The sequence below is a fragment of the Colossoma macropomum genome, unplaced genomic scaffold (genome assembly GCF_904425465.1).
Source record: "Colossoma macropomum unplaced genomic scaffold, Colossoma_macropomum, whole genome shotgun sequence".
Classification (NCBI taxonomy): domain Eukaryota; kingdom Metazoa; phylum Chordata; class Actinopteri; order Characiformes; family Serrasalmidae; genus Colossoma; species Colossoma macropomum.
The window spans coordinates 514,729-541,845 of NW_023495123.1; the positions used below are offsets into that span (position 1 = coordinate 514,729).

Here is a 27,117-nt window from a genome sequence, read left to right on the forward strand (position 1 = left end):
CACCAAAAAGGGTTCTGCTATACTTGTGATGTCAAGCTTGTAACAATAGAAGAACCCTTTGGTAGAAACATTTTCAAAAAAGTTCTATGTTCTCCATCAATGTGAAGAACAATTTTACCATGCAAAGAACCCTTTGAGCGTTCTTTAAGTGTTTATGCCTCTATATAGAACCATTTTCTTACTAAAGAACCCTTGTAGAAACATCTTGCTTAAGAGTGTAGAGCAAAGCTATGTCTGAAGATTATATATGGGTTTGTCAGGGGATTTGCTTAAGTTTCTAAAATAGCTTCTAAAATAAGAAACAGTTTCTAAAATAAGTTAAATTAAGTATTTAATGATGTAACACTTCATGTGTGCGGTATTATCTTTAGAGCTTTAGAAACAAATGACCTGATTTAAAATGACTAGAAGATGATGATTTGGACATCCCGCAGAGTAGAACAGTAGATGCAGTTCATGCTTTTAACCAGCAGGTGTCATTAATGTGCTCTGGGTTTTCAAAGGTTTAACAGAATATGAACAACAGCTCAACAGCCCCACACACACACAAACAGCAGCTCAACAGCCCCCCGCACACACAAACAGCAGCTCAACAGCCTCACACACACACAAACAGCAGCTCAACAGCCTCACACACACACAAACAGCAGCTCAACAGCCTCACACACACACAAACAGCAGCTCAACAGCCCCACACACACACAAACAGCAGCTCAACAGCCTCACACACACACAAACAGCAGCTCAACAGCCCCACACACACACAAACAGCAGCTCAACAGCCCCACACACACACAAACAGCAGCTCAACAGCCCCACACACCGAAACAGCAGCTCAACAGCCCCACACACACAAACAGCAGCTCAACAGCCCCACACACACACAAACAGCAGCTCAACAGCCCCACACACACAAACAGCAGCTCAACAGCCCCACACACCGAAACAGCAGCTCAACAGCCCCACACACACAAACAGCAGCTCAACAGCCCCACACACCGAAACAGCAGCTCAACAGCCCCACACACACAAACAGCCTCACACACACAAACAGCAGCTCAACAGCCCCACACACACAAACAGCCTCACATACACAAACAGCAGCTCAACAGCCCCACACACACAAACAGCAGCACAACTGCCTCACACACACAGACAGCCTCACATACACAAACAGCAGCTCAACAGCCCCACACACACAAACAGCCTCACACACACAAACAGCCTCACACACACAAACAGCAGCACAACAGCCTCACACACACAAACAGCCTCACACACACAAACAGCAGCACAACTGCCTCACACACACAAACAGCAGCTCAACAGCCTCACACACACAAACAGCAGCACAACTGCCTCACACACACAAACAGCAGCTCAACAGCCTCACACACACAAACAGCAGCTCAACAGCCTCACACACACAAACAGCAGCACAACTGCCTCACACACACAAACAGCCTCACACACACAAACAGCAGCACAACTGCCTCACACACACAAACAGCCTCACACGCACTAACAGCCTCACACACACAAACAGCCTCACACGCACCAACAGCCTCACACACACAAACAGCCTCACACACACAAACAGCCCCACAACACACACAAACAGCAGCACAACAGCCTCACACACACAAACAGCCCCACACACACAAACAGCCTCACACACACAAACAGCAGCACAACTGCCTCACACACACAAACAGCAGCTCAACAGCCTCACACACACAAACAGCAGCACAACAGCCTCACACACACAAACAGCCCCACACACACAAACAGCCTCACACACACAAACAGCAGCTCAACAGCCTCACACACACAAACAGCAGCACAACTGCCTCACACACACAAACAGCCTCACACGCACCAACAGCCTCACACACACAAACAGCCTCACACGCACCAACAGCCTCACACACACAAACAGCCTCACACACACAAACAGCCCCACAACACACACAAACAGCAGCACAACAGCCTCACACACACAAACAGCCTCACACACACAAACAGCCTCACACACACAAACAGCAGCACAACAGCCTCACACACACAAACAGCAGCACAACAGCCTCACACACACAAGCAGCCTCACACACACAAACAGCAGCACAACAGCCTCACACACACAAACAGCCCCACAACACACACAAACAGCAGCTCAACAGCCTCACACACACAAACAGCAGCTCAACAGCCTCACACACACAAACAGCCTCACACACACACAAACAGCAGCTCAACAGCCTCACACACAAACAGCAGCACAACAGCCTCACACACACAAACAGCCTCACACACACAAACAGCAGCTCAACAGCCTCACACACACAAACAGCAGCACAACAGCCTCACACACACAAACAGCCCCACAACACACACAAACAGCAGCACAACAGCCTCACACACACAAATAGCCTCACACACACAAACAGCCTCACACACACAAACAGCAGCACAAACAGCCTCACACACACAAACAGCCCCACAACACACACACTCTCGGTCCCTGGAAGCTGCTTTGATACTCAAAGTCCTGCTTCCTCCTCTTAGCAGGCAGCAATTCTGATTGGTGGATCAGAGAGCAGCAGTCAAACACCAGCACGATCCCTGGACAAGCCTCCACCTGCAGGAAAACAAAACATGCATGCCTTAAACACACACACACCTCACAGGACATGACGGAGCTTAACTCACAGAGCAGAAGAAAGATCTTAGTAGAGAAGATCTGGAGGTGAACTGAACTTTCCATGCCTGAGGAGAAGTGAGAAACCTTCAAGAGAGCAACTGTTGAGGACCATAAAATGCCAAGACTGAGGGGCACAGAACAAACGTAAGGCATTTGATGACCTCAGTGCCCACAGTGAAGCCCATAAGGACCTTCTGAGAAGAGATCTTTGCTGAGCTCCTTGTTTCAGCTGCCCAGAGGAAAATTGTAATGCTTAAATGATGCTCTTTGGTGGCTCAGGAGACGTAATGATGATTCTCCTAAACCCCTCAGGAGAAATGGCATTAGACCAACAGAGGAGATACAGGAGAGATAAAGGAGAGACGAGAGTTTAGCCCCAGATAAACGAGAGTATCATCATCTTCTAGTCTGAACACAATGTGTGACTTTACTGAGATCTCTACTAAAACTCAAGAGGAGACGTGTGAGATTACTGAGCTCTTTCCATCTGTTTGCTAGTAGACAGTACATAGTAAGTACAGAGATGTTAAAGGGATCCTGTTTTTGATTTTACTTCCTGAGATAAGAAATGCTCATTATGATCCATGAAATTACACTTGGGAATGATAACACTGTAAAAAAATGAAAGGTCAGCCCAAATTAGCCCAACATTCACTCTACTAGTTCAACCAACTCTTGGTTGAAACTTCTTGCATTGTAAAAATAGTTTATTTTTGTGGCACAGAAATGCAAAGGCTGCCACAGAAAAATACAATGGCTGCCACAGAAAAATGCAAAGGCTGCCAGAGAAATGCGAAGGCTGCCAGAGAAATGCGAAGGCCGCCAGAGAAATGCGAAGGCTTCCACAGAAAAATACAATGGCTGCCACAGAAATGCGAAGGCTGCCACAGAAAAATGCAAAGGCTGCCAGAGAAATGCGAAGGCTTCCACAGAAAAATGCAAAGGCTGCCAGAGAAATGCGAAGGCTTCCACAGAAAAATACAAAGGCTGCCACAAAAAAATGTGAAGGCTGCCACAGAAAAATACAAAGGCTGCCACAGAAAAATGCAAAGGCTGCCAGAGAAATGCGAAGGCTGCCAGAGAAATGCGAAGGCTTCCACAGAAAAATACAAAGGCTGCCACAAAAAAATGTGAAGGCTGCCACAGAAAAATACAAAGGCTGCCACAGAAAAATGCAAAGGCTGCCAGAGAAATGCAAAGGCTGCCAGAGAAATGCGAAGGCTTCCACAGAAAAATACAAAGGCTGCCACAAAAAAATGTGAAGGCTGCCACAGAAAAATACAAAGGCTGCCACAGAAAAATACAAAGGCTGCCACAGAAAAATGCAAAGGCTGCCAGAGAAATGCAAAGGCTGCCAGAGAAATGCGAAGGCTTCCACAGAAAAATACAAAGGCTGCCACAAAAAAATGTGAAGGCTGCCACAGAAAAATACAAAGGCTGCCACAGAAAAATGCAAAGGCTGCCAGAGAAATGCAAAGGCTGCTACAGAAATGTGAAGGCTGCCAGAGAAATGCGAAGGCTGCCAGAGAAATGCGAAGGCTTCCACAGAAAAATACAAAGGCTGCCACAAAAAAATGTGAAGGCTTCCACAGAAAAATGCAAAGGCTTTCACAGAAATGCAAATGCTGCCAGAGAAATGTGAAGGCTGCCACAGAAATGCGAAGGCTGCCACAGAAATGCGAAGGCTGCCACAGAAAAATGCGAAGGCTGCCACAGAAAAATACAATGGCTGCCACAGAAAAATGCGAAGGCTAGATCTATCTATCTATCTATCTATTAAATGAGTATCTCAAGCTTTATTTTATGCTATCAGAGCACGTTCAGAACTCTCGTATGTCCGTGTTTATTCATAAGAATATTATTTGTTTCATTGGGAATATGATAATCACATATCATTTGTTTAAATATTTGGACATTTGGTAAGATAACAGTTAAAATTGTTATTTCTAGTGTAAAACTCCTTCTTGTAGTTTCTCCTCCTTCGCCTTCTCTCACCAACGCTCATCAACGACCTGACGGCATCAGATTAACGTACCAGTGATTCTGCATTTAAGGATGCTTTCTGACCCTTCGGCAGTTTAATACTGAAGCATACCTGGTTTACAAATACATAAAAGCAGCCACACATTTATCTAGAGGTTTCTATAAGTTTATATATATATAGTTTATATACATCACCTGTGCCTTGTTTCTGCCAGCCTACTTATAGACATCTCTTCCTTCAGTTGGCGGCAGAGCCCAGAGAGAGGAGACGACCTATGAAGGCGTGAGAGCTGAGCCGAAAAGTCCCAGCGAGCGTGTTGTCTGACTTTGCGGGCTGAAAAGCCGAGTATTTTGCGTTGTGTATGAATAATAATGAAAGAGCTCTCCGTTCTCACACCTGCCCCCGGCGTCTCTCCTGCTCCCTCCGTTAAAGTTTCCACAATATGTTATGATGGGGAAAGAAACTACAGGAAGCTGTAATCTCTCACTCATTTACACATAGCAGTCTTAAAGGCACTGTAACCACAGCAGAAGGTTTAATTCTACAGGATAAATGATCACGTCAGAAAGGAATTGTGTACATGATGACAGCACACATAAGTGGATCCCAGTGAACAAAAAGAAAATACAAGAAAAAGGAGGGATATAGGCCCTTAATGTGTTTAAAAAATGAAAGTGCATTTTTATCGTACACATTAAAAATATATATATTACATTTTAACAGTGAGTTAAAGAACCAGAAACACTAAACTTAGCTGACCTCACAAAAATACCAAATGCAGTGTAATTTGTGGACGGTCCCTCAGCGCTCCTACTGGTCACTCAACACTGTAATCACGTTTTCTAATCATTAAAAAGCATCGATTTCTGACTAAAAGTTAAAAGTTGTCGCTGATTGTATTGGTTTTGGATTTTTCACCCACTGCTGAAAAACTACTACCTACTGAATTCAGAACAAGCGAATGTGAAACTAAGTGACCTTTTTTTTTTGGGGTCTAACTCCACCCTGGGGGGGGGGCGCTGGAGGGTCTCTCTCCGTGGGCTCCTCAAATCCAGCCATAAAATACAGACGTGTTTACATTATCTCTTCTTTTAAGGTAGGAAAGACTCCGAACTCTGTTTATCCTCTCAGAATGGAGCAGTAAACTGTATATTTGAGTGTTAACTCGAGTTTACGAGGTTGAAGTCAGAGTTTAGTCCAGTTTTATGAAGCTCGTTGTTGCCTGTTGCATAAACGACCTGCTGCGTATTGTTTAACTGTGTGGTGAGCATTCTGTGTGCGGAGCATGTGTTTGTGAGGGTTTTCTGCTGCTTTTAAGGGCACTAGTAGTTTTCTGAACTTGATCTATCAATTTGGCCAATTTAAAATGCCTAAAAACGCAAAACCTAAAGGGTAAATTTAATCAGTTGTTTAAAATTTCCACTTAATTAAATGTTTAAGATGTAAACAGAGTCGTTCAGAGTGGTTTGGTGTGAAACGCTCCGTTCTAGAGAAACTTGCCGAGTCAGAACTGTTCACAGTGGTGGTGATAGGAACCAGACGTCCACCTCTAAAAGCTCCCTCACAGAAAGTTACTACAGGAAATGGTTATAAATTCACTGCCTGATGACTGAGACACTGTTTTATGATAATGTTTTAGCCTGAAAGGTATTTTAATAGCCATTCATGGTGGAGGGATACATGCAGGGCGCTGTGAGGCAAAATAGTCCCCAAAGAAAACGTATTATTTCAGATTTTCCACTATTTTCCATCATCAACATTCCATATAAACTCAGAAGACTCGTGTAGGTTCACTGGTGGTTCTGGATAGTAAATAAAATGTCTATATTTGTGTTGTAGTCATGGTGACCCCTGGTTCCTATCACCACCACTGTAAAGACATCTGAACCATTTCACACCAAACCACTCTGAATCCCTCTGTTTACATCTCGAACACTGAAATATGCTGAATGTTTTTGAAAAATAAGTATCCAAATAAGGATAATACTAGGATAATATTATTAATTGCAGTAAATTAACATTTTTTTTCAGCTGTCACAGGAAAAGCAGGGGTTATTTTAATGCATACTTTCAATCAGTGATAATGTTTACGATTGGCTAAACCTTCAATCTTTTCTTTTCGTTGTTGCTATATTTCCAAAATGGAGAAAAAAACCTTTTAACTTTCGAAATACAACCCCATTCCCAAAAAAGTTGAAAAGAGTTGGGATGCTGTGCAGAATGTAAATAAAAATAGAATGCAATGTTGTGCAAATCATGTAAACCATATCCAAAAAGAATTTCAAATGTTGATTTGTCGGACCACAGGACACATTTCCACTTCCCCTCAGTCCATTTTAAATGAGAGGGCCCAGAGAAGGTGGTGGTGTTTCTGGATCCTGTTTATATTTGATTTCTTCTTTGCATTTTAGAGTTTTAAGTAGCATTTGTGGATGCAGTGATGAACTGTTTTCACAGACATTGTTTTTCAGAAGTGTTTCTGAGCCCATGCAGTGATTTCCACTACAGAATCATGTCTGTTTTTAATGCAGTGCTGCCTGAGGGCCCAAAGATCACAGCCAGCAAATACAGTTTTTTGGCCTTGTTCCTTACATACAGAGATTTCTCCAGATTCTCTGAATCGTTTGATGTTATTATATACTGTAGATGATGAAAAGCAAAAGTTCTTTGCTGTTTTATGTTGAGAAACGTTATTCTTGAATTATTGCACTATTTCATGCTGCTCAGCTCCTTCAGTTGGTAGCGGGGCTGGTTCTTTGGTAGTGGTAGGCAGCTGAGTCTGAAGCTGCATCTGTTGGGTCTGGCACCAGGCAGGAGCAGGGACAAATGATTTATTATGAATAACTTGCTAAAACTTTGCCTGATTAAATGTTGGCTAAAAGAGTAGCGAAATATAAACAGATGTTTGGAAAAAGAAATGGCAAAAAGAGGTTTGTATTAACATTTTATTGTTTTAATTTTAATTTCTTTTTGACTGGATTTGCTTCTGATAGACTACACCCACCTTTCTTTGTGAAAATTGAACATACTGTCAGCCTTTCTTTTGTTTCTTTTCATTTTTGGAAGACATCTTTTTCTTCAGGAAGCTGAAGCATGATACTCCACTTCTTCACTGCTAGCGAGTATCGTTTGCACCTGGTTTGACTTGTGCCATTTCATGTAAATGGGGGGGGGGTTGCGTTGGACAGTACTGGGGCTCTCTGAATCTTTAAGTTTTGCCAAGAAAAAGAAACTGTTAGTTTTATAAGTACATTGTAAATTAAATAATTCATTATTGATGATAGAATTATAATTAATCTCAGCGTTACTGAGCTCTGCTAAAGCCTGAGTAGACTGATAAATCAATGTGATCAGTTATTAATCTCAGTGTTACTGAGCTCTGCTAAAGCCTGAGTAGACTGATAAATCAATGTGATGATCAGTTATTAATCTCAGTGTTACTGAGCTCTGCTAAAGCCTGAGTAGACTGATAAATCAATGTGATCAGTTATTAATCTCAGTGTTACTGAGCTCTGCTAAAGCCTGAGTAGACTGATAAATCAATGTGATGATCAGTTATTGATCTCAGTGTTACTGAGCTCTGCTAAAGCCTGAGTAGACTGATAAATCAATGTGATGATCAGTTATTAATCTCAGTGTTACTGAGCTCTGCTAAAGCCTGAGTAGACTGATAAATCAATGTGATCAGTTATTAATCTCAGTGTTACTGAGCTCTGCTAAAGCCTGAGTAGACTGATAAATCAATGTGATCAGTTATTGATCTCAGTGTTACTGAGCTCTGCTAAGGCCTGAGTAGACTGATAAATCAATGTGGTGATCAGTTATTGATCTCAGTGTTACTGAGCTCTGCTAAAGCCTGAGTAGACTGATAAATCAATGTGATGATCAGTTATTAATCTCAGTGTTACTGAGCTCTGCTAAAGCCTGAGTAGACTGATAAATCAATGTGATGATCAGTTATTGATCTCAGTGTTACTGAGCTCTGCTAAAGCCTGAGTAGACCGATAAATCAATGTGATCGGTTATTAATCTCAGTGTTACTGAGCTCTGCTAAAGCCTGAGTAGACTGATAAATCAATGTGATCAGTTATTAATCTCAGTGTTACTGAGCTCTGCTAAAGCCTGAGTAGACTGATAAATCAATGTGATCAGTTATTAATCTCAGTGTTACTGAGCTCTGCTAAGGCCTGAGTAGTGGACATGTTCTCGAGTGATAATCTTAGCATCGGGTTCATGCTGTCCATGTTTTCCATGGCAAATTACATACATACCATCATATTAAATCACACAGCTACTTACTTTATTGTCAAATTTGCAAGATGTTATTGGGATATGGCAAATTGTGGATTTTACAGGGAAATAGGTTTACGAGAGCAGCAGTGGGATTATGGAAGCAGTAGTGGGAGTATGGGAGCAGCAATGGACTGAAGCCAAAATAATGTTGAGAATTTTGTAACTTAATTTAAATAATTACTAAAGTAAGTAAGTAAGACCTCAGTGAGACTAAATGCATTACTGAATACATTTAGCACAGTGGATTCGGTATTCAGCCATCACTACTTATCCAATGTATTTTGCCCAACTCTGTGTATAATGTATATTTGGTGTACTAGAGAAATGCATGTTGTTCACATACTGCATGCTGTTTTTGGGCTAATCAGGACATGAGCAGTATGTAGTAGGGTATTTTGAACTGAGCTATTGTCTGCATCGGCGTTCTAAATTGTGATTGCAGAGCATCGCTCCCACATACAGACGGGACACATCAGACTGCATGACGGACTCTGATGAAGAGGGAAGCAGTGGAACCTGAATGTGTGCGATATGCTGTGTTTAACTGCTGCTATAATGGCGCTTTCTTCATATTTGCTTTTGTTCCTGGTGGCTCACAGTGTTTCAGCTGTAGGTAAGTCAGCTGGAAAAGCTGTTTGTCTATTGAGATGTGAGATACAAAAATAAATAAATAAATATTCAGTGGAAAGTAAAGGTAAAGGCATACATTGAGGTGCAAACACATTTTTATATGTGTATTAACCTAACAGATATCAATATTCTTACAGCTATGAGATTTGCAGGCCCAGTTGGTCTCATTAATGGGAAATAATAGCACTAAATAGGTAAATATGTACTTCAAAAGCTGGATTTGTGGGTTAGCAAGCTGGCTTAGAGCTCAGGTCCCCAACAGCCAGGAACAGAACAACGTTTAATCAATTTTACAGCATGTTGTACTCCAGTAACTCTGCTACAGACTGTCTGCAGGAACAACACTCCATATCACTTCAGTGGGTATGGAGCCATTTTTATAAGTGTTACGACCAGGTCTAGGGTCAGGCCGTAACAGAGAGTGAGAGTGGGCTCTCTCCCCAGACCTGCTGCCAGACCAGACACCAGACACCATTTAAACCAGAAAATGACAGGTTTATTTTCTTCAAAGCTCAGACAAGTTTAGGTGATGGCTTCAGGGACGAGCACTCGCCAAAATAAACAAAACTAATGATTTCATACTTACTAAACTAAAAACAAAAGAAACAAGACATATAGGCTACCCTAACTCCCTTCCTTAAACAGGAGAAAAGGTAACCAAAACAACATGGCACCCGTCCCCTGCTTTCCCCAAGCTCTCAAAGCATAATCAAACAGTCACAAAGCAAAGCTGACAGAAGTGATGAACGCCGGGCTGGTCTGGACAGGTGTTCTTCCAGGTCGGGTCAAAGGGGAAAGAGCCCTGAACATCTCTCAAGATGGTGGCTCGGCGACCTCTTATACCTTTGTGCGCCCTCATCTGGCCAATCATGTACCTGCACATGAGGGGACACACAACAGGGGAAAACACAAAATGCCAACACAAGGCACATAAAAGGTATATTACAACCAGGGGTCGTAACACCCCCACCCTTAAGAATAAACATCTTATGTTTATAACAAAACATGGCAGTCATTACCACACTTCCTAGGCCTTTGTCAAACTTAAGAATTTACACTAAGGGCACTCTAAAACTAATACTTAAATCACAGCAATCTGAATTCTAAAAGACAATTTCAATTAGACTAATCAAACTTTGATAATGGAGCAAGAAAATTCAAAGTTCAATTCAAATTTCACAGGCAGACTAAACAAGTACAAAACTAAATATCACTACATATCCTACATATACCAAATGAAAATGGTTCAGGAGCACAAACACAACTAGTCCCCTGAGGGCAAACAAGGAGCACATACTAACACACTAACGAAGTGGGTCTTCTTGACCCTACGAAGACTAACAGACACACAAATATCAGATGACCGAATCAGATCCTTAACATGGAGGACGCTACGAGAATGTCATCTGACCGAATCAGACCTACCTGTTAAAAGCAGATCCTACAACAAATGCCAGACTAACTGACTGAATCAGGTCTCTCATACGAAAAATGCTACTAGCAAGTGTCAGATTTACTGACCGAATCAGGCCCTTTATATAAAGGCCCTACAACTCCTGCCACATCACCACTGCGATGTAGGCATTCAAAGCCCTGAATCAAAAACAGCAAAACAAATGATAACTTTGAGGTGCAGAGGGACCACGTTCCACCAAGCAGCAACAAAGGTTAAAACGCTGAATTCTTAACAAGTATAGGTAAAGGACCTCCTAAAACCTATACATATCGGCATACCGAATGTACAAATGGCTGAAAACAATAGTGATACTGCACAAAGTACTTGAAGCATTTCTAAAGCCAAGTGAAAGCTACAGCTATAACTAAAACCGACAACTGAACAAGGCCTCCATCATTCTACTAAACAGAGACAACACTAGGAGACTAACATCACTATGCTAAAACATACTAACCATAAATGCACTTATTTCAAATACAACCAAAATCAATAGCCTAATGTTCACATTTAAAACAAGAAAATGATTTTGTCCGGGAACAAATATTCTGAAAACTCTATATTGCTTAACCAAATTACTCAAATAATGTCATGATCAAATTACAAGTGGTTGACTGGCAGTTTTCATAAATGCTCTAAAGTCAACATGCGGCAGATACTAATCACAGATACTAGATCTCAAAAATGCACTAGTGGCACAGACTCTCAACCGCTAATTTTTTATTTTTTTTGTACTCAAAGTAAATGACTGGAAAAGAGCAACATGCAGCTCAAATGGAGTACCTTGACTGGTAGACGGGTCAGCTTTTTGCCCAATAACACAGCAGGCCTGGTAACATGGCACATACCAATCTTTATGCCGAGAGCCACTCCAGGGCGCAATTGCTCAACAGCTAGGTTGCAGGCTTCTGCTGCCACACAGCCAAATCAAAGGCCTCACTTAAAAGCTTTTCGCCAGTCGCAAGCCCACAGCATTCAAAGATCCCCAGCGGAGAAGGAACAGGATCTATGCACTGGGCAGTCCACTCCACTGCCATCAGCCTCCGCTCCTGGAAGAAAAGCAGATGCACCCAAAGCAACACCGGTCTCCTCCACATCTGGGTCTGCAAGCAGGACTCACTCTTGAACAAGTTTCTGGAACACAGCCTCCTTAATAAAAGTTAGGCTATGGAAACACAGCAAATCTGTGACACAAACCAAATTCAATTTCTGTAACAAAAGGGAGGGCAATAAAACTACTAAAGATCAAATTCCCAAAGACTACACACTATCCAAAACTACTCACATACACACCTCCCCCAGCAAAAGAAAACTGCCAGCAAACAAGCCAAAACATAAATACTCACCGGGCAAAATCAAGAAATGGATGAGCCCCCAATTCTGTTACGACCCGGTCTAGGGTCAGGCCGTAACAGAGAGTGAGAGTGGGCTCTCTCCCCAGACCTGCTGCCAGACCAGACACCAGACACCATTTAAACCAGAAAATGACAGGTTTATTTTCTTCAAAGCTCAGACAAGTTTAGGTGATGGCTTCAGGGACGAGCACTCGCCAAAATAAACAAAACAACTAATGATTTCATACTTACTAAACTAAAAACAAAAGAAACAAGACATATAGGCTACCCTAACTCCCTTCCTTAAACAGGAGAAAAGGTAACCAAAACAACATGGCACCCGTCCCCTGCTTTCCCCAAGCTCTCAAAGCATAATCAAACAGTCACAAAGCAAAGCTGACAGAAGTGATGAACGCCGGGCTGGTCTGGACAGGTGTTCTTCCAGGTCAGGTCAAAGGGGAAAGAGCCCTGAACATCTCTCAAGATGGTGGCTCGGCGACCTCTTATACCTTTGTGCGCCCCCATCTGGCCAATCATGTACCTGCACATGAGGGGACACACAACAGGGGAAAACACAAAATGCCAACACAAGGCACATAAAAGGTAAATGACGACCAGGGGTCGTAATATAAGCCATTTAAAGATAATATAAGGTTCATTCTTAACAAAAAAAGACGCAGAATTTGCAGCTGCATTCTTCAGTGTAAATGCTCTTTCTAATAGCTTCTTCAGTTCTTCTGAATGGAAGCAGTTTTTAGTCGTTCTCTCCTGCAGCCGCTCCTCACATTTGTTTTTTACTGCTTCACTTATCCTCAATTCCATTTTCCAGCTTGTAGTTGGTGTGTAAAATCATATTACACTGTTAGTAATAATCTACGTAAACACCATGCGGCGTGGCCGGTGACACAGAATCACTGCTCTCTCATCCTGTGTTTTGTCCTAGGGGAAAAAAACGGTATGGATTTTTCTGGGCTGATACAGATCACTGATAACAGGGTCTGATATTCCTTTACCATAAATTTGAAGTTTGTAGTGTGAAAATTACTCTTAATCATAAATTATATTATATGAATATTAGAACTTTAAAAAATAAAGTGCTTTGAGCTTTAGATAGTATAGTTTGCAAATATTGCAACTTAAACAGTTTAAAATGATATGTAAACAGATAAAAATAAATAAATAGCTCTAAGTGACATTTAATAGTAAATGATCGTTGTGTGAAAAATATAAGGGGCTCGAAAACTTTAAATTCAAAACATTAGACAAATATATTTATGTGGCTGAGTTGCTGTGGTTCCTAAAGGCTTCCAATAATACCACTCACAGTTGAGTGCGGAATATCTCTTCGGCAAAGTGACCTGTTTCAGTGGGTGCATCCTGTTACAGCACCACACTCGAATTCAATGAGCTCTTCAGACCCATTCTTTCACTAATGTGTGTAAAGTGTCCCAATACATTTGTCCATATAGTGTACCTTTAATTGATGGGCAAGTTAAGATCAACACGTCACAGACTGATTTAAAGTAATAGTTCACCAGAAAAGAGACTAATAATTTCCCCCATACCCCAAATGGATCCATAACCATTTACTGTAGTAACTTTCTGTGAGGGAGCTTTTAGAGGGGGACGTCTGGTTCCTATCACCACCAGTGTGAACAGTTCTGACTCTAGAACTGAGCATTTCACACTAAACCACTCTGAGTTACTCTGTTTATCATTTGCTGTTACTGAAATAGAAGCAGATACAGGCAGGGCAGACCTGCCCTTGGGGTGCTGCTGAGGGCAAAAAAAAAACAGAACGAGCCACCATCGATTCTACAGATGTGCTTTGTGTTGATGGGTGGGAATGGGAGGTGGATCAAAAAGTATTTAAAAATAGTTCCAGTATTGTAGTAGTTCACCCATTTAACTGCTAGAGTAACACCTCTTTTTTGAATTTTGACTCATTCAACTTTAAGCCTTCTGAAAATGTATAAAGTTGTAGATATGAAGAATAATTCAAATTGAATAAAACAGTTAAATGTCTTAGCTATTCTGATATCTTGAGATTCCAAGATATTTGACTGTGATTAGTTTACTCTTCTGTACTCTTTATTCCACAGAGAGACACTCCCTGTACCACATCTACACTGTTCACTACAGCTCTTCACAAAACACCACCAACATCCCCAATCTCACTGCGGCTGTCCTGCTGGATGGTGAAAGGATACTAGAGTACTACAGTGATAAAAAGATCTCTTTTTTAGAAACAAACTGGATATTTCATCTAAGAATATATGAAGAGAAGCAGATATATCTGCATGAATTTGAAGAATTCATTCCCTTTCTGGAAATCAGTCCTAATGGTCAGTAATACAAAAATCATGACTGTATTCTGAGTACGTATATTATCAGAAATGTGTAAGGTGAGTTGTGTTGAATAAAATCAATTCTTTTTTGTGCATTTCAGGTGATCACAACTTTACAAAGAGTTATCAGTGTGAGGTTGAGAGATCCTCTAGTGGAGATGTGACCTTACAGAAGAGCACAGCTGAATACAGACTCAATGGAAAGATCATCTCCTTCTTTAATGTTAACAAAGATCAGTGGGAAGCAGTGGACAAAAGGTTCCTTCCAGTTCTAATAAAACAGAACCATTCACCCAACTTCATTCAAACCACCAAGGACTATCTGCTCCGAGGGTGTAAAGATACAGTGCTGTTTTACCTAGAGAAAGAGTGCAAACCCTGTGCATGCTGTTTATGTAGCGGTACAGGACCATATATGGGACATTATGAATTCTTAGTAATATGTGTCTGTACATTTGCCTGTATCACTGTTATGGCTGTAGCATGTCATATGAAAATGATAAAAAAAGGAACAGATGTGAAACCTCCAGCTGACAATGCCCGCAGAGAAGATTTGAACGGTGAGACCAAAATCTGTCTGTTTGTGCCATTGTACACTGGCAATCTGTGCACAAATGTCATGTACTGATGTTCAGCAACTGTTAACTAACTACAAAAATATTGACTTGATAGACCAACAAGAAAATTCAGTATGCCATACTGCTCATCTAGTGATGCAGTGGGTGGTTTTTTGTTTGTTTGTTAGTTGTTTACTGGTGTGTATCAGTGACCATTACACAAAATTCTTCTTGATTGCTGCCTTTCCAGAAAAACATGTGATCACATGTGAAAACATGTTTACATATGAAAAAATGTATGATTACATATGAAAATAGTAAACATGATTTTTTTATGTTTAATGTATTATTATTATTATTATTATTAGTAGTAGTAGTAGTAGTAGTATTTTCATTATTCTCTGTCTTGTTAACACAGAGCAGCAGAGCCAAATCCTGCCCAGGACAATTCCACTTGTTGGTAATCATCATTTTTCTACTGTGGACATTTACAGCATCACTTACTGACCTCAAATAAACTCTTAACTTACAGCTGAAACAAACAGGAATCATCAGTATTAGATGGAGTTCAGTGAAAGGAGATGATGATGATGATGATCTTCTCTCTCTTTCAGTGTTGGAGAATGAAGATCAGGATGGAGGAGATTTAATTCACACTGAGAGTGAGTTTTTTTTAACATTTTGTACAGGAAGCTAAGACTAGTTTATTATTTTGTGTTTACGTTGGTGATCTCAGCACAACCAAGGTACTTGCTCATTAGTTAATGTATCAGTGCAGAGCCAGACGGGCCTGTTGGATCCATAAGCAGACTTTATTTAGGAACAGGAACAGTGGTAAAATGGCGCCAGAAAATGTCCAATCCAAGACAAAGTCCAATACCAAAAGTCAAACAGGCAGGAGAAGAAAAGGCTCAGAATCACAGAGAGACGCTAACAAAGAGTGGAATGAGACAGTATTTGTAGGAAAGCTGATGAGCAGCAATAGGAGACAGGAGTGTGATTGGAGTATTCAGGAGAGGAGGACCTCTGGTGGGCAGGTGGGGAGTTGCATCTGACAGTGAATGAGTTGAATCAGGTGAGCTCGACGAGGCAAAACATAAAAATGTGCAGTGTTGGGTCGTCAGGACTGAGAAACTCTGCTCTAAACTCATGAATCTGATCAGACAGTTTAATATTTCTTTAATATTAAACTTCATCTTAACTCAGTGTTTAACTGTCATTTAATGGAACTCTTTCCAACTTTGGGTTACGATGGTTATTTCATTTTTAGATATAAGCGAAGGACATACATACAGTCAGTGTTCGGACTGATTAACTTCACTCTGCTGCGCTCTTGTGATGTTAGAGGTCTGTGTTTATGGCTGTTCTCCCTCTTTCAGTGTTGGAGAGTGAAGATCAGGATGGAGGAGATGCAGTTCAAACTCTGGGTGAGTTCAGTTAGTGTTATATTGAAAGAACATGTGTTTTTTTTTTTTTAAATCAATTGTTTTCTAAAAAAACATATTTTCTAGGTGAAAATAAGTTAAAATGTTGTTACAACAAAGTTTTTGCTTGCATGAAAGTCCAAATAAACAAACATTACTGAATGTTTTTGGAAGAATAAAGTCTTAAGACATTAAAATTTCTTTTTCCTTTTTTTTTTAAACATTCAGTGAAAACGTGAATTGTTCTCTTTCTGCTCTGATATCTGGTTCTGTAGTCTCTGTTCTGATGAGTGTAAATGTGTGTGATGGTTAAACTGTAACACAGACGGTTTTACAGACGTTAATCAGCTTCGCTGCAGAATATTTTTTAATTTGCTCAGCTCAGTCCACTGAAATACTCTGGAGGGCCTTCATCAGGACCACCGCCCACCAGTTGATGACCTTTGATTTGCAGCGAACTCACTTAAACATGCCATATTTCTGCTAATTTTAGTGCACAATTTCAATTTTTTCTGAATTTAACATATTGAACAAAAATAAAACAAATATAAAGTGTGCCATAACTTTTGCACAGGCCACATGTTATAATTTAATGTTTTTCAACAGAACAATTTCCAAACAGTAATTGTGTATTAAAATGTTCAGAAGTGTGTCTCTGTAGAGGCACATAGCCTATGACTGTATCTGCTGCCTATTCAACACAAGAAATTATATCATTTATTTTGAAAAATTACAAAGCTAATTTGAACCACATTTAAATGTCAGTAATCATAAATGAAACACGCTTCCAGACCCATAAATCCGATCAGACTAATTTAATATTCTAAACTGAATATTTACTCATGCTGTTCACTGAGATTTTGCCTTTTCTTTATAGAAAGATTAGCTCAATCAATGGACTTTCCTCCGGTTATGGGTAATTTTTTGTTTTCATTTCATTATCAATGTCTACATTAAATAATGACATCAATTTATTGTACCATTAAATTTACAATTAATCAGTTAATGAATTTATGAAACTGATCCAGTCGTGTCATATTTGTAATCTACAAGTCTATCAGTTGAATGAGTCTGTTTTCTTGTTCTTTCTCAGCTGAGGAGACTCATGACCGTCAGGACAGACAGACTGCAGGACTGACCACAACTGGAGGTGAGATCATCACTTGATCATGAAGGAAACGTCCACTAAACCCTGAGTCCACACTAATCAGAACAAACACATCCACAGTCTGATCTTCTGTTGATCATCTGTTACTAAACTGATCTATAAGCTTTGAGATCTAAATACAACCCCAGTTCCAAAAAGGTGTGGCCAGTACGTGAAACGCTAGTAAAACATATAACAGCTGTTGTATTTCGAGCTTCAGACCACAGATTTTTGAAAGGAGACAGGCAGGCCAGTCTAGCACCACACTCTCTGATTACGCAGCCATGCTGTAGTAACATGTGTTGCTTTACCAGGTCTGAAGTGCAAATCAGGGCCTCTGCTTGGCCATTTTTTATGAGGTTTATGTAATTCCCCTACCCAGATTGATCGTAGTCCTGCCCATTTAAATGAGGAAAGAATATTTTGTCAAGCAGACTTTTTAAAAATAATGTACTTTGAGTTCTTTTCTGTAAATGCTGTATTTAGGCCAGACAAATTCTTATGCTCTCCACCAAGCTCCTACTTTTTCTCAGCCCTCCAATAAGTGCACAGCAACTTTTGCTATCATCATCATCATCATCACTAACCGCTTAGTCCAGATAGGGTCACGGCAGCAGTTGGGAGAGCAGAGAATCCCAGACGACCCTGTCCCCTGCAGCTTCCTCCTGCTCATTCCCGGGCACCCCAAGCCGCTCCCGGGCCAACATGGGGGTATTATCCCTCCAGCGGGTCCAAGGACGACCCCAGGGTCTTGTCCCAGTAGGCTGTGCCTTGTACACCCCCACCAGGAGGCGTCCAGGGGGCATCCGGATCAGATGCACAAACCACCTCAACTGGCTCCTCTCAATTCAGAGAAGTGGCGACTCTACTCCGAGCTCCTCCCGGATGACCGAGCTCCTCACCCTATCAAGAAACGCTGCAAAGAAAGCTCATTTCCGCCGCTTGTATTCACAATCTCATTCTTTTGGTCATTACCCACAGCTCAAGACCATAGGTGAGGTTCGGGATGTAGACTGACTGGTAAACAGAGAGCTTCGCCTTATGGCTCAGCTCCCTCTTCACCACTACAGTCCGGTACAGTAACCGCATCACTGCTGCTGCCTGTCCCAGCCTGTAGCGGGTCCATTGTTCCACGACTGGGACAGAATCCACATTGTTTCTCCTCAATCTGAGGTTCAACTAAGCATTTCCGGATGAATCTCATCCACCCCCGGTGCCTTGCCACTGAAGAGCTTGCAAACTACTTCAGTGACCTCCACCAGGGAAATTGAGCTTGACATGCCAGAAGCCTTTGGCCCTGACTCCCATGAGGGAGGCATGTCTCTCGAATTAAGGAGTTCCTCAAAGTGCTCCTTTCACCGACTGACAATATCCTCATTTGAAGTCAGAGTTTCTCCACCCCTACCCTGACCGCTCCTGAGTCACCGGACAGTTGTCCAGAACCTCCTCGAGGCCGACCGAAAGTCTTTTTCCATTGCCTCACCAAACTCCTCCCACGCCCTGGATTTTGCTTCTGCCACCGTTGCAGCTGCCACCTTTTTTGCCTGTCGGTACCTATCTGCTGAGTCGGGAGTCTTCAGCTTGACGGCCTCCCTCACCACCAGTGTCCACCAGGGCGTTCTTGGGTTACCACCCTGACAGGCATCCACAAGCTTTTGGCCACAGCTACGCCTGGCAGCTTCCACAATGGAGGTTTTGAACAGGGTCCATTCAGACTCTATGTCCCCTACCTTCTCCGGAACATGAGAAAAGCTCTTCCAGAGGTGGGAGTTAACATTATTCATGGCCCTCTGACAGTTGTTCCCAGCACACCCTCACTATTCACTTGGGCCTACCGGGTCTGACCCTCAGTCTTCCCTGCCATCTGATCCAACTAACCACCAGATGATGATCAGTTGACAGCTCTGGACCTCTCTTCACCTGAGTTTCCAGAACATGGTCCCATGTCAGATGAAACAACAAGAAAGTCAATCATTGACCTTTGACCCAAGGAGCTCTGGTACCATGTACACTTATGTACATCCTTGTGTTCGTTATGGACAATCCATGCCTGGCACAGAAGTCCAATAACAATTCACCATTCGAGTTTAGATCAGGCAGGCTGTTCTTCCCAATCACATCTCTCCAGGTCTCCCAGTCATTGCCAACATGAGCATTGAAGTCTCCCAGTAAGACTATGGAGTCTGTAGGTGGCGCCCTTTCCAGAACCCTGCCCACTCGTTCCAAGAAGGCAGAATACTCCGACCTGTTGTTTGGTGCATGAGCACACACAGCAGTCAGAGTTTTCTTCTCTGAGATTTAAATTCACATTGAGGCGACCCTCTTGACCGGGACAAACTCCAACTGCACGACAGCCAGCGAGGGACTCATGAGTATCTTGCCCGGCACCTCTCACACTGTGCAACCCCTGAATAGGAAAGGGACCAACCCCTATCAAGGAGTATGGCTCCAGAGCTGACACTGTGGGTGGAGGTGAGCCCAAATGTATATCTAGTTGGTACCTCTCAACCTCCCACACAAGCTCCGTCTCCTTCTCCCCAGTGAGGTTACATTCCACGTACCAAGAGCCAGTTTCTGCTGTAGGTGTCTATGCTGCCTTCCCGCCATCTCCTACTGCCTATATGGCACTGCACCGATCCCCCATGCTGGACCTTGCAGGTGGTCGGCCCACATTGTCCCCCCATGTTGCCTCTTTGGGCTGAGCCCAGCTGGGTTACATGGGCTGCCCAGCCACCAGGCGCTCGCCAAGGAACACTACCCCCAGGCCTGGCTCCAGGGGTAGGTTCTGGTAACCCTCTCACTGGAAGGGTACACGGTTTTCCGTGTTGTTTTTTCATGGAGGATTTTTGGATCGAGTTAGTCTGGGTCTTCACTCCAGATCTGTTTGCCCTGGGAGACCCTACCAGGAGTGTATTGCTCCCGACGACTTAGCTCTGAAGATCTCTAGACCACACAAGCCTTTCCACCATGGCAAGGCCCTGATCCAGGAAGGGAACTTTTGCTATCCGCCACTGCATTAAGCCTTCGCTTTGTTATTAACGCACCACTGTTTGAATTTGAATCTCCAGTTGCAGTTAAAAGATGTAACTAACTGAGGATGTGTAAAAATGAGACACATCCATCACATACCCATAGAGTATGTTATGTTCTACTCATCTAAGATGGAATAAATGTTGCTTTTATCAGTTTTCTGTGAATTTGGTTCTTACAATGCTCTTTTACCACAAAGGTTGAAATGGGCTTTGTAAAAACCAGTTCAAAAGTCCAACATTAAGTTACTTCATAAACATTTTTCATGCCTGTTGTGCGAATATGCACATCTCACTTGTCTGTCTTTTATCTCAGTCATTTCATCTTCTTTAGGACCACACATTTGTAAACTGAATATACCAAGTTGTATCTATACCCACTTTTTAGCAGGCCTACCCAAAAATATATTTCTGCCAACGCCACTGGATCAAACAATAGACAACACTTGTCATAGACCTTGGTTGTTTTGGTGATGTTGATGGTTTTGCAGAGTAAACATTACCACACCTACTGAAGCATCATGTGACAGACTGGACATAGTCCAGCTATAACACATAAGAGCTCAGTTTCAAGTTCAGGATGTGTTTATATTTTTATATTACTGTATTCATATAGTTTTAACTGAATACAACTTTTCAAAAGTCAGTTTTGATAAATTCAGTGGATTTGTCATGTTCAGTATCAGTTAACAAACTGTTTTTGAACTAAAAGCTATTGGTGAGGCTGAAACTGGCTTCCTATTTGCCAGCTTCTTATTCAAATTTCTGCTCCATCTTAAATGGTGCAGCAGTCACAGGTGCCACACTGTAACTGTGGCACCATTTAAGATAGAATGGAAAATCTGAGAAAAGAAACTGGCGGACTTCAGCTTCATTTGGGAACTGATTGCCTTCTGAGTGCAGATTTCAAATCGAATTTCAAACTATGGCTTTCAGTGGTTCGGTTCTGGGTTTATGTATGTTGCTCCAAAATGTGTAGAGTTAATGGTGTTTCCACAGATGTGCAGGTTCCCTACTAATACCCCCTACATCATCACAGATGCTGGATTTTGAACTTTACACTGGTAACAATCTAGATGGCCCGGAGAACACAATGTCCATTATTTCCATAAACAATCTGAAAGATAGACTTATCAGAACAAAATTCACATTTCCACTGAGCATCAGTCCAATTCAGATGAGCTTGAGTCCAGACAATTCAGCAGTGTTCCTGGATGCTGTTGACGTGTGACTTCCACTGTGCTTAGTACAATCTTAACTTTCTTCTGTGGATGCAGTGATGAATTGTGTTTATTGATAACAGTTTGTCAAAATATGCCCAAACCCATGTGGTGATCTCCTTCACAGAAACATGCCAGTTTTAACACAGTGCCTTCTGAGGGTCTAATGAAAACGCATTACACTTAGACAATCACAAAAAAAAACTTTTGCATACAACTGTGTCTGCTGCTTTCTCTTCACAAGAAATGTTTACAAATCTAATTTGAGCCACCTTTAAATATCAATAGGAAAAAATTAGACACATTTCCAGACTCATAAATCTAGACAGACAAATATAATATTCTTCACTCTGTGTTTACTTCTGTTCTTCTGAGTTTTTACATTTTCTTTACAGAGAGATTTGCTCATTCAATGGATATTATACGTCCAACTATGGGTAATATTTTTTATTTATTTATTTTTTTAACTTAGATGTTGAAAATGAAGTAATGCCATTGATTTATTGTCATTATGTTTACAACTAATTAGTTAACGTTTTTTTTTTTTTTTTATGAAAATGATCTAGTTGTGCCATATTTGTAATTGGTTGAATCAGCCTGTTTTCTTGTTCTTTCTCAGCTGAAGATACTGATGATGGTCAGGACAGATGGACTCAGATTGCTGGAGGGACCACAGCTGGAGGTGAGAAGATCGCCTGTTCATGAAGCAAACATCCACTAAGCACTGAATCCACCTGGTCCTTTTCTTTTTTGGCACAGAGAACACAACATCCCTTACTTCCATAAACAATCCGAAAAGTTAACTCGTCAGACCTCAATACACGTTTCCACCAAGAATCAGTCCATTTCAGATGAGCACAAGCCCAGAGAAGTTGGTGGTGTTTCTGGATGCTGTCGACATATGACTTCTGCTGTGCTTAATACAGTGTTATCTTACATTTGTGAATGCAGCAATGAACAGTGTTTATTGACAACGATGTGTCGAAGTATTTATTTAAGCTGCATTCCTTTCCACAGGTTCCCTAGGCAGTACTGTTATGTTCCTTACACACTTGAGCACAGGATGGAATCACCCTTAAAATGTCTGAATACCCTGTGCAGTAGACTTTGCAGGGAACTACAAAGGTGATTGGAATGCATCTGTGGTTTAAATCTGAAGGGTCAAAAGCCACAGACATTAATTTGTAGTTTTCAGCCTGTTCCCTTTACATGTAGAGATGTGAGATTTCTCTTTAATCTTTTTATTATATTATGCACTGTAGAGGGTGAAATACTTAAAATCCATTCAATCCCATTCTAGCATTAATTTCAGAATGAGTGTATATTTATAAAAAACAATGAAGTTGGTAAGGTAAAACATTACATTGCTTGTCTTTGTATTGTTTTGTTCAAACGGGGAGACAGTTTGTGAAATGCTAATGAAAAAGACAGCAGTGATTGGCAAATTTTGTTTGTATTAAGTTGAAAACAGTACAAAAACACCTTTTACCTTATGAACTTTATCATTTTTGAAAAAATTCACTCACTCAAAATATGATCTCTGCAACATGCACAAATCATGTGCTGATGATCTGTACTTAGTGATGCAGCACTGGACAGGCCATCCTTACAGACTACATGCTTCAGAACTCGGCAGCCCCACTCTGTGAGTTTGCGTGGTCTACCACTATGTGGCTGAGCTGTTGCTGCTCCAAAACACATCCATTTCACAATAACAGCACTTACGGTTAACCGAGGCAGATCTAGCAGGGCAGCAGTTTAATGAATTGACTTGTGGCAAGAGTGGTATCCTATGTCCTATGAACTACTAGAAGGTACTAGAGTATCTGCAAAGAAATTGTGTATTGTCCTTCTTTGGTCCTCTATAGATCCACACTATATGCATCTTTTAAACTGTAGCATTTATTTCTTATCACTGTTGTCTTTTGTCCATTATCTTTTTATTGGAATGTCAAATACACATTGGTTAACAAAAGACACTTCATTAGATAATGAATGAAAATCAGAGGAGGAATAAGTATTGTTCGACTCTTTAAATATAGACAATTCTGAATATTCAGTCACTGTAATTCGTTAAATACCATAAAAGTGAACAATTAAATAAGCATAATTATACAGTCATAAATTCTTAACACAGCTTTATGGTTTAATCATAGCGTTACATCCATATCCTAATGTTAGCATAGCTTTACAGTCATGTACTAACGTTAGCGTAGCTTTACAGTCATATCCTAATGTTAGTATAACTTTACAGTCGTATCCTAATTTAAGTATAGCTTTACAGTCGTATCCTAATGTTAGTGTAACTTTACAGTTGTATCCTAATGTTAGTGTAGCTTTACAGTCGTATCCTAATGTTAGTGTAACTTTACAGTTGTATCCTAATGTTAGTATAGCTTTACAGTCGTATCCTAATGTAAGTATAGCTTTACAGTTGTATCCTAATGTTAGTGTAACTTTACAGTCGTATCCTAATGTTAGTATAGCTTTACAGTCGTATCCTAATGTTAGTATAGCTTTACAGTCGTATCCTAATGTTAGTATAGCTTTACAGTCGTATCCTAATCTTATTCTAAATTAATATGTGATGTTTTTATTTTTAGGAAGATGGAATTCAAAGAATATTTCTCTGCCAAATTTAGGTAAGACTTTTCTCTGTTATCCTTAAATCCTACAAATCATTCAGAGGAAGCATCTCAGATTTCTTTCATTCTTTCAGGAAAGGTAGCAGTGTATATATTATTGCAAACATTTTGGCCTGTAGATTATGAGCTATAGACAAAAATTAGCATGACTTTATTTTTATGCCTTAAGATGCTAAAGGAAAAGATACAAACTTTATGTTTGAACTATTAACACTAGAAGTCGAAAGCCGAAGTTACAGAGATATTTTGTCGCTGTTTAACGGCTTTCAGAAACATTTTTTCTGCTTTGGACCAACTTTGGTTCTCTTTACCTCCACACTGAAGCTCATCATATATTTTAAATTTTGTTTGTTTCTCATATCACTATAGTGCACTGTAAACAAATGGCTGATCAGATCAACCTAAAAAATGACTTCATGATAGTAACAAGCAATTGAACTAAACTAGTTAATTTACTTATGAACTATTTTTTTAGGTTGATCTGTCAAACCAAAGTTTACAGTGTAAGTAGTAGTTTTAAAGAGTAATTGTTTCTATTTTTGAGCCATTTACAATAAAAACAAGATGCCTACATTTCAAATGCTTACAGGTCATCTCTGACAGCGGTAGCGCTGACTTAATGTGATGCGTGATGCAATAAAGAAGACAGGATAGTATTGATATCAGATTACAAGCTAAATACAACTCAATGACAAGTTAAATTAATAAACATGTTATAATAACTCACTGGCAGCAGAGTTGGCCGGTTGCTACTGTAATTAATATTTATAGCACTCATACAGTAATGATTATCTTGTTAGATGAGTGACAGGCCCTTTCTGTTCATTTTACTGTCTGAATAAGAGTAAATGATCTGTAGGAGTCTTTTAGCGCTCGCTTTAAATTCACTCTTTAAATCTCACTTTGTTTTTGCTGAGAATGAACTGAGTTCAGTGTGTGAATGTGGTTTCTTACAGCTTCAGAGGGAAATGACCACTCTGACTCTCAGTGAGATGGTTCAGCAGAGGAGGCCGTTACTGCTACAACACCAGCATTCAGAGAAGAAGATCCCCACAATCTCATAGTCATAGTCAAAGTTCAGCTAAACATCTAATCAAAATGTTACGATCATTTGTTAAAAGCTCCAGAAGTCAGAGTTTAACTGTATCGAGCTGTATTGTATTAAACTCAGTGTGGGAAAGTGAATGTGCTGTTAGCTTGGTGCTAACATGACACTGCAAATCCCACAGAGACTGAATCACATACCAAGTTGAACGTAGCATTATCATAGTAGCGCTAATCAGATACTCATGTAGAAAAGAAAACTAATGATATACGGGGAAAAAAGTGAAAAGTTCATAAACTTGTTATATATTATGCTATACGACACCAGCATTCAGAGATCTTTACAGTCTGTAAAGTCTAAGCTCAGCAAACGTCTAGTTTACTCCCCTCATTACTCCAAATGTAGTTGATCAGTCAAGACACGTTTGTTGGAGCTGATGAAGCTAACAGTTAGCATGGTGCTAACTGCATGTCTAAAGCCTCAGACTGTGGAGATGGTCAGTATCTCTAATAGACTTAATTATGCGGTTTCTGACACTGTACGATACACTTATGTATAAACATGGACTAAAGCACAGACAAAAGTCAGGCTGCTACTACTGTATTAAGCCAGACTTTCACTGTGTGATTTTAGAAATCTTGTTCTTTGGTGACTCAGCCTGTACGTTCGAATCGCTCATCGTGTTCGGCCAAAGCCTGCGATTTATATACTCACACTGTAAGAAAACACTCGGTCTGACTGACATGACTCAACATGACAGTCTGTGTACAACAAAGCTGATTCATACAAAACAACACACTGTGCCTCAGAGTACTGATCAACAACACTGGCTGAATCTCAAACGGCTCCCTGCTCCCTACATACTGCACCACATATACACATATAGTGGCTCCTTCACCCACACAGTGCATCACGTCTAATAAATAGCCTTCTGAGATCCAGCCATGTGTGCACAGTTCCATACTGGACTAACGGGGCACTGTTTTAAAGTCAGATTCAGCCACTGACAAACTGCTACAACAGTTGCTCTGTTCAGATGAGCTTCTAGCAGATTCTGCTTATATACATAACCTTATGTCTCTATATTGTATTCTATATACATCTATATTTTTGTATGAATTAATGTGTGAGGCTTTTTTTCACAGCCCCCCTAGGTTCAAGATATTAACCAGGTAACCATGAAGTACAAACTGGGCAAGCTCTCTACACTATACCAATAAGAGTCCTTGGGCAAGACTCCTAACACTGCCTTCACCTGCCTGTGTAAAATGATCGAACTGTGAGTTGCTCTGGATAAGAGCGTCTGC

The 27,117-nt window shown here is 40.9% G+C and overlaps 1 protein-coding gene across 3 annotated transcripts in view; it reads left to right on the forward strand.

Annotated features, from left to right (window-relative positions):
* The window catches only part of LOC118801031, a 258,503-nt gene extending 231,696 nt beyond the window's left edge, over positions 1-26,807 (forward strand). For 2 of the 3 annotated variants that reach the window (XM_036561223.1, XM_036561224.1), the window contains one exon: positions 25,722-26,807. In XM_036561223.1, coding sequence (XP_036417116.1) covers positions 25,722-25,756 — 35 coding nt within the window. In that variant the 3' untranslated portion in view covers positions 25,757-26,807. Of the gene's footprint in view, positions 1-5,693; positions 5,782-9,420; positions 9,592-14,497; positions 14,741-14,844; positions 15,304-15,718; positions 15,761-15,914; positions 15,963-16,679; positions 16,728-17,601; positions 17,641-17,817; positions 17,875-22,515; positions 22,558-22,739; positions 22,803-24,723; positions 24,763-25,721 lie in introns of those variants that run through there. The other variant, XM_036561225.1, reaches the window with a different exon arrangement.
* Positions 26,808-27,117: the final 310 nt, after the last annotated feature.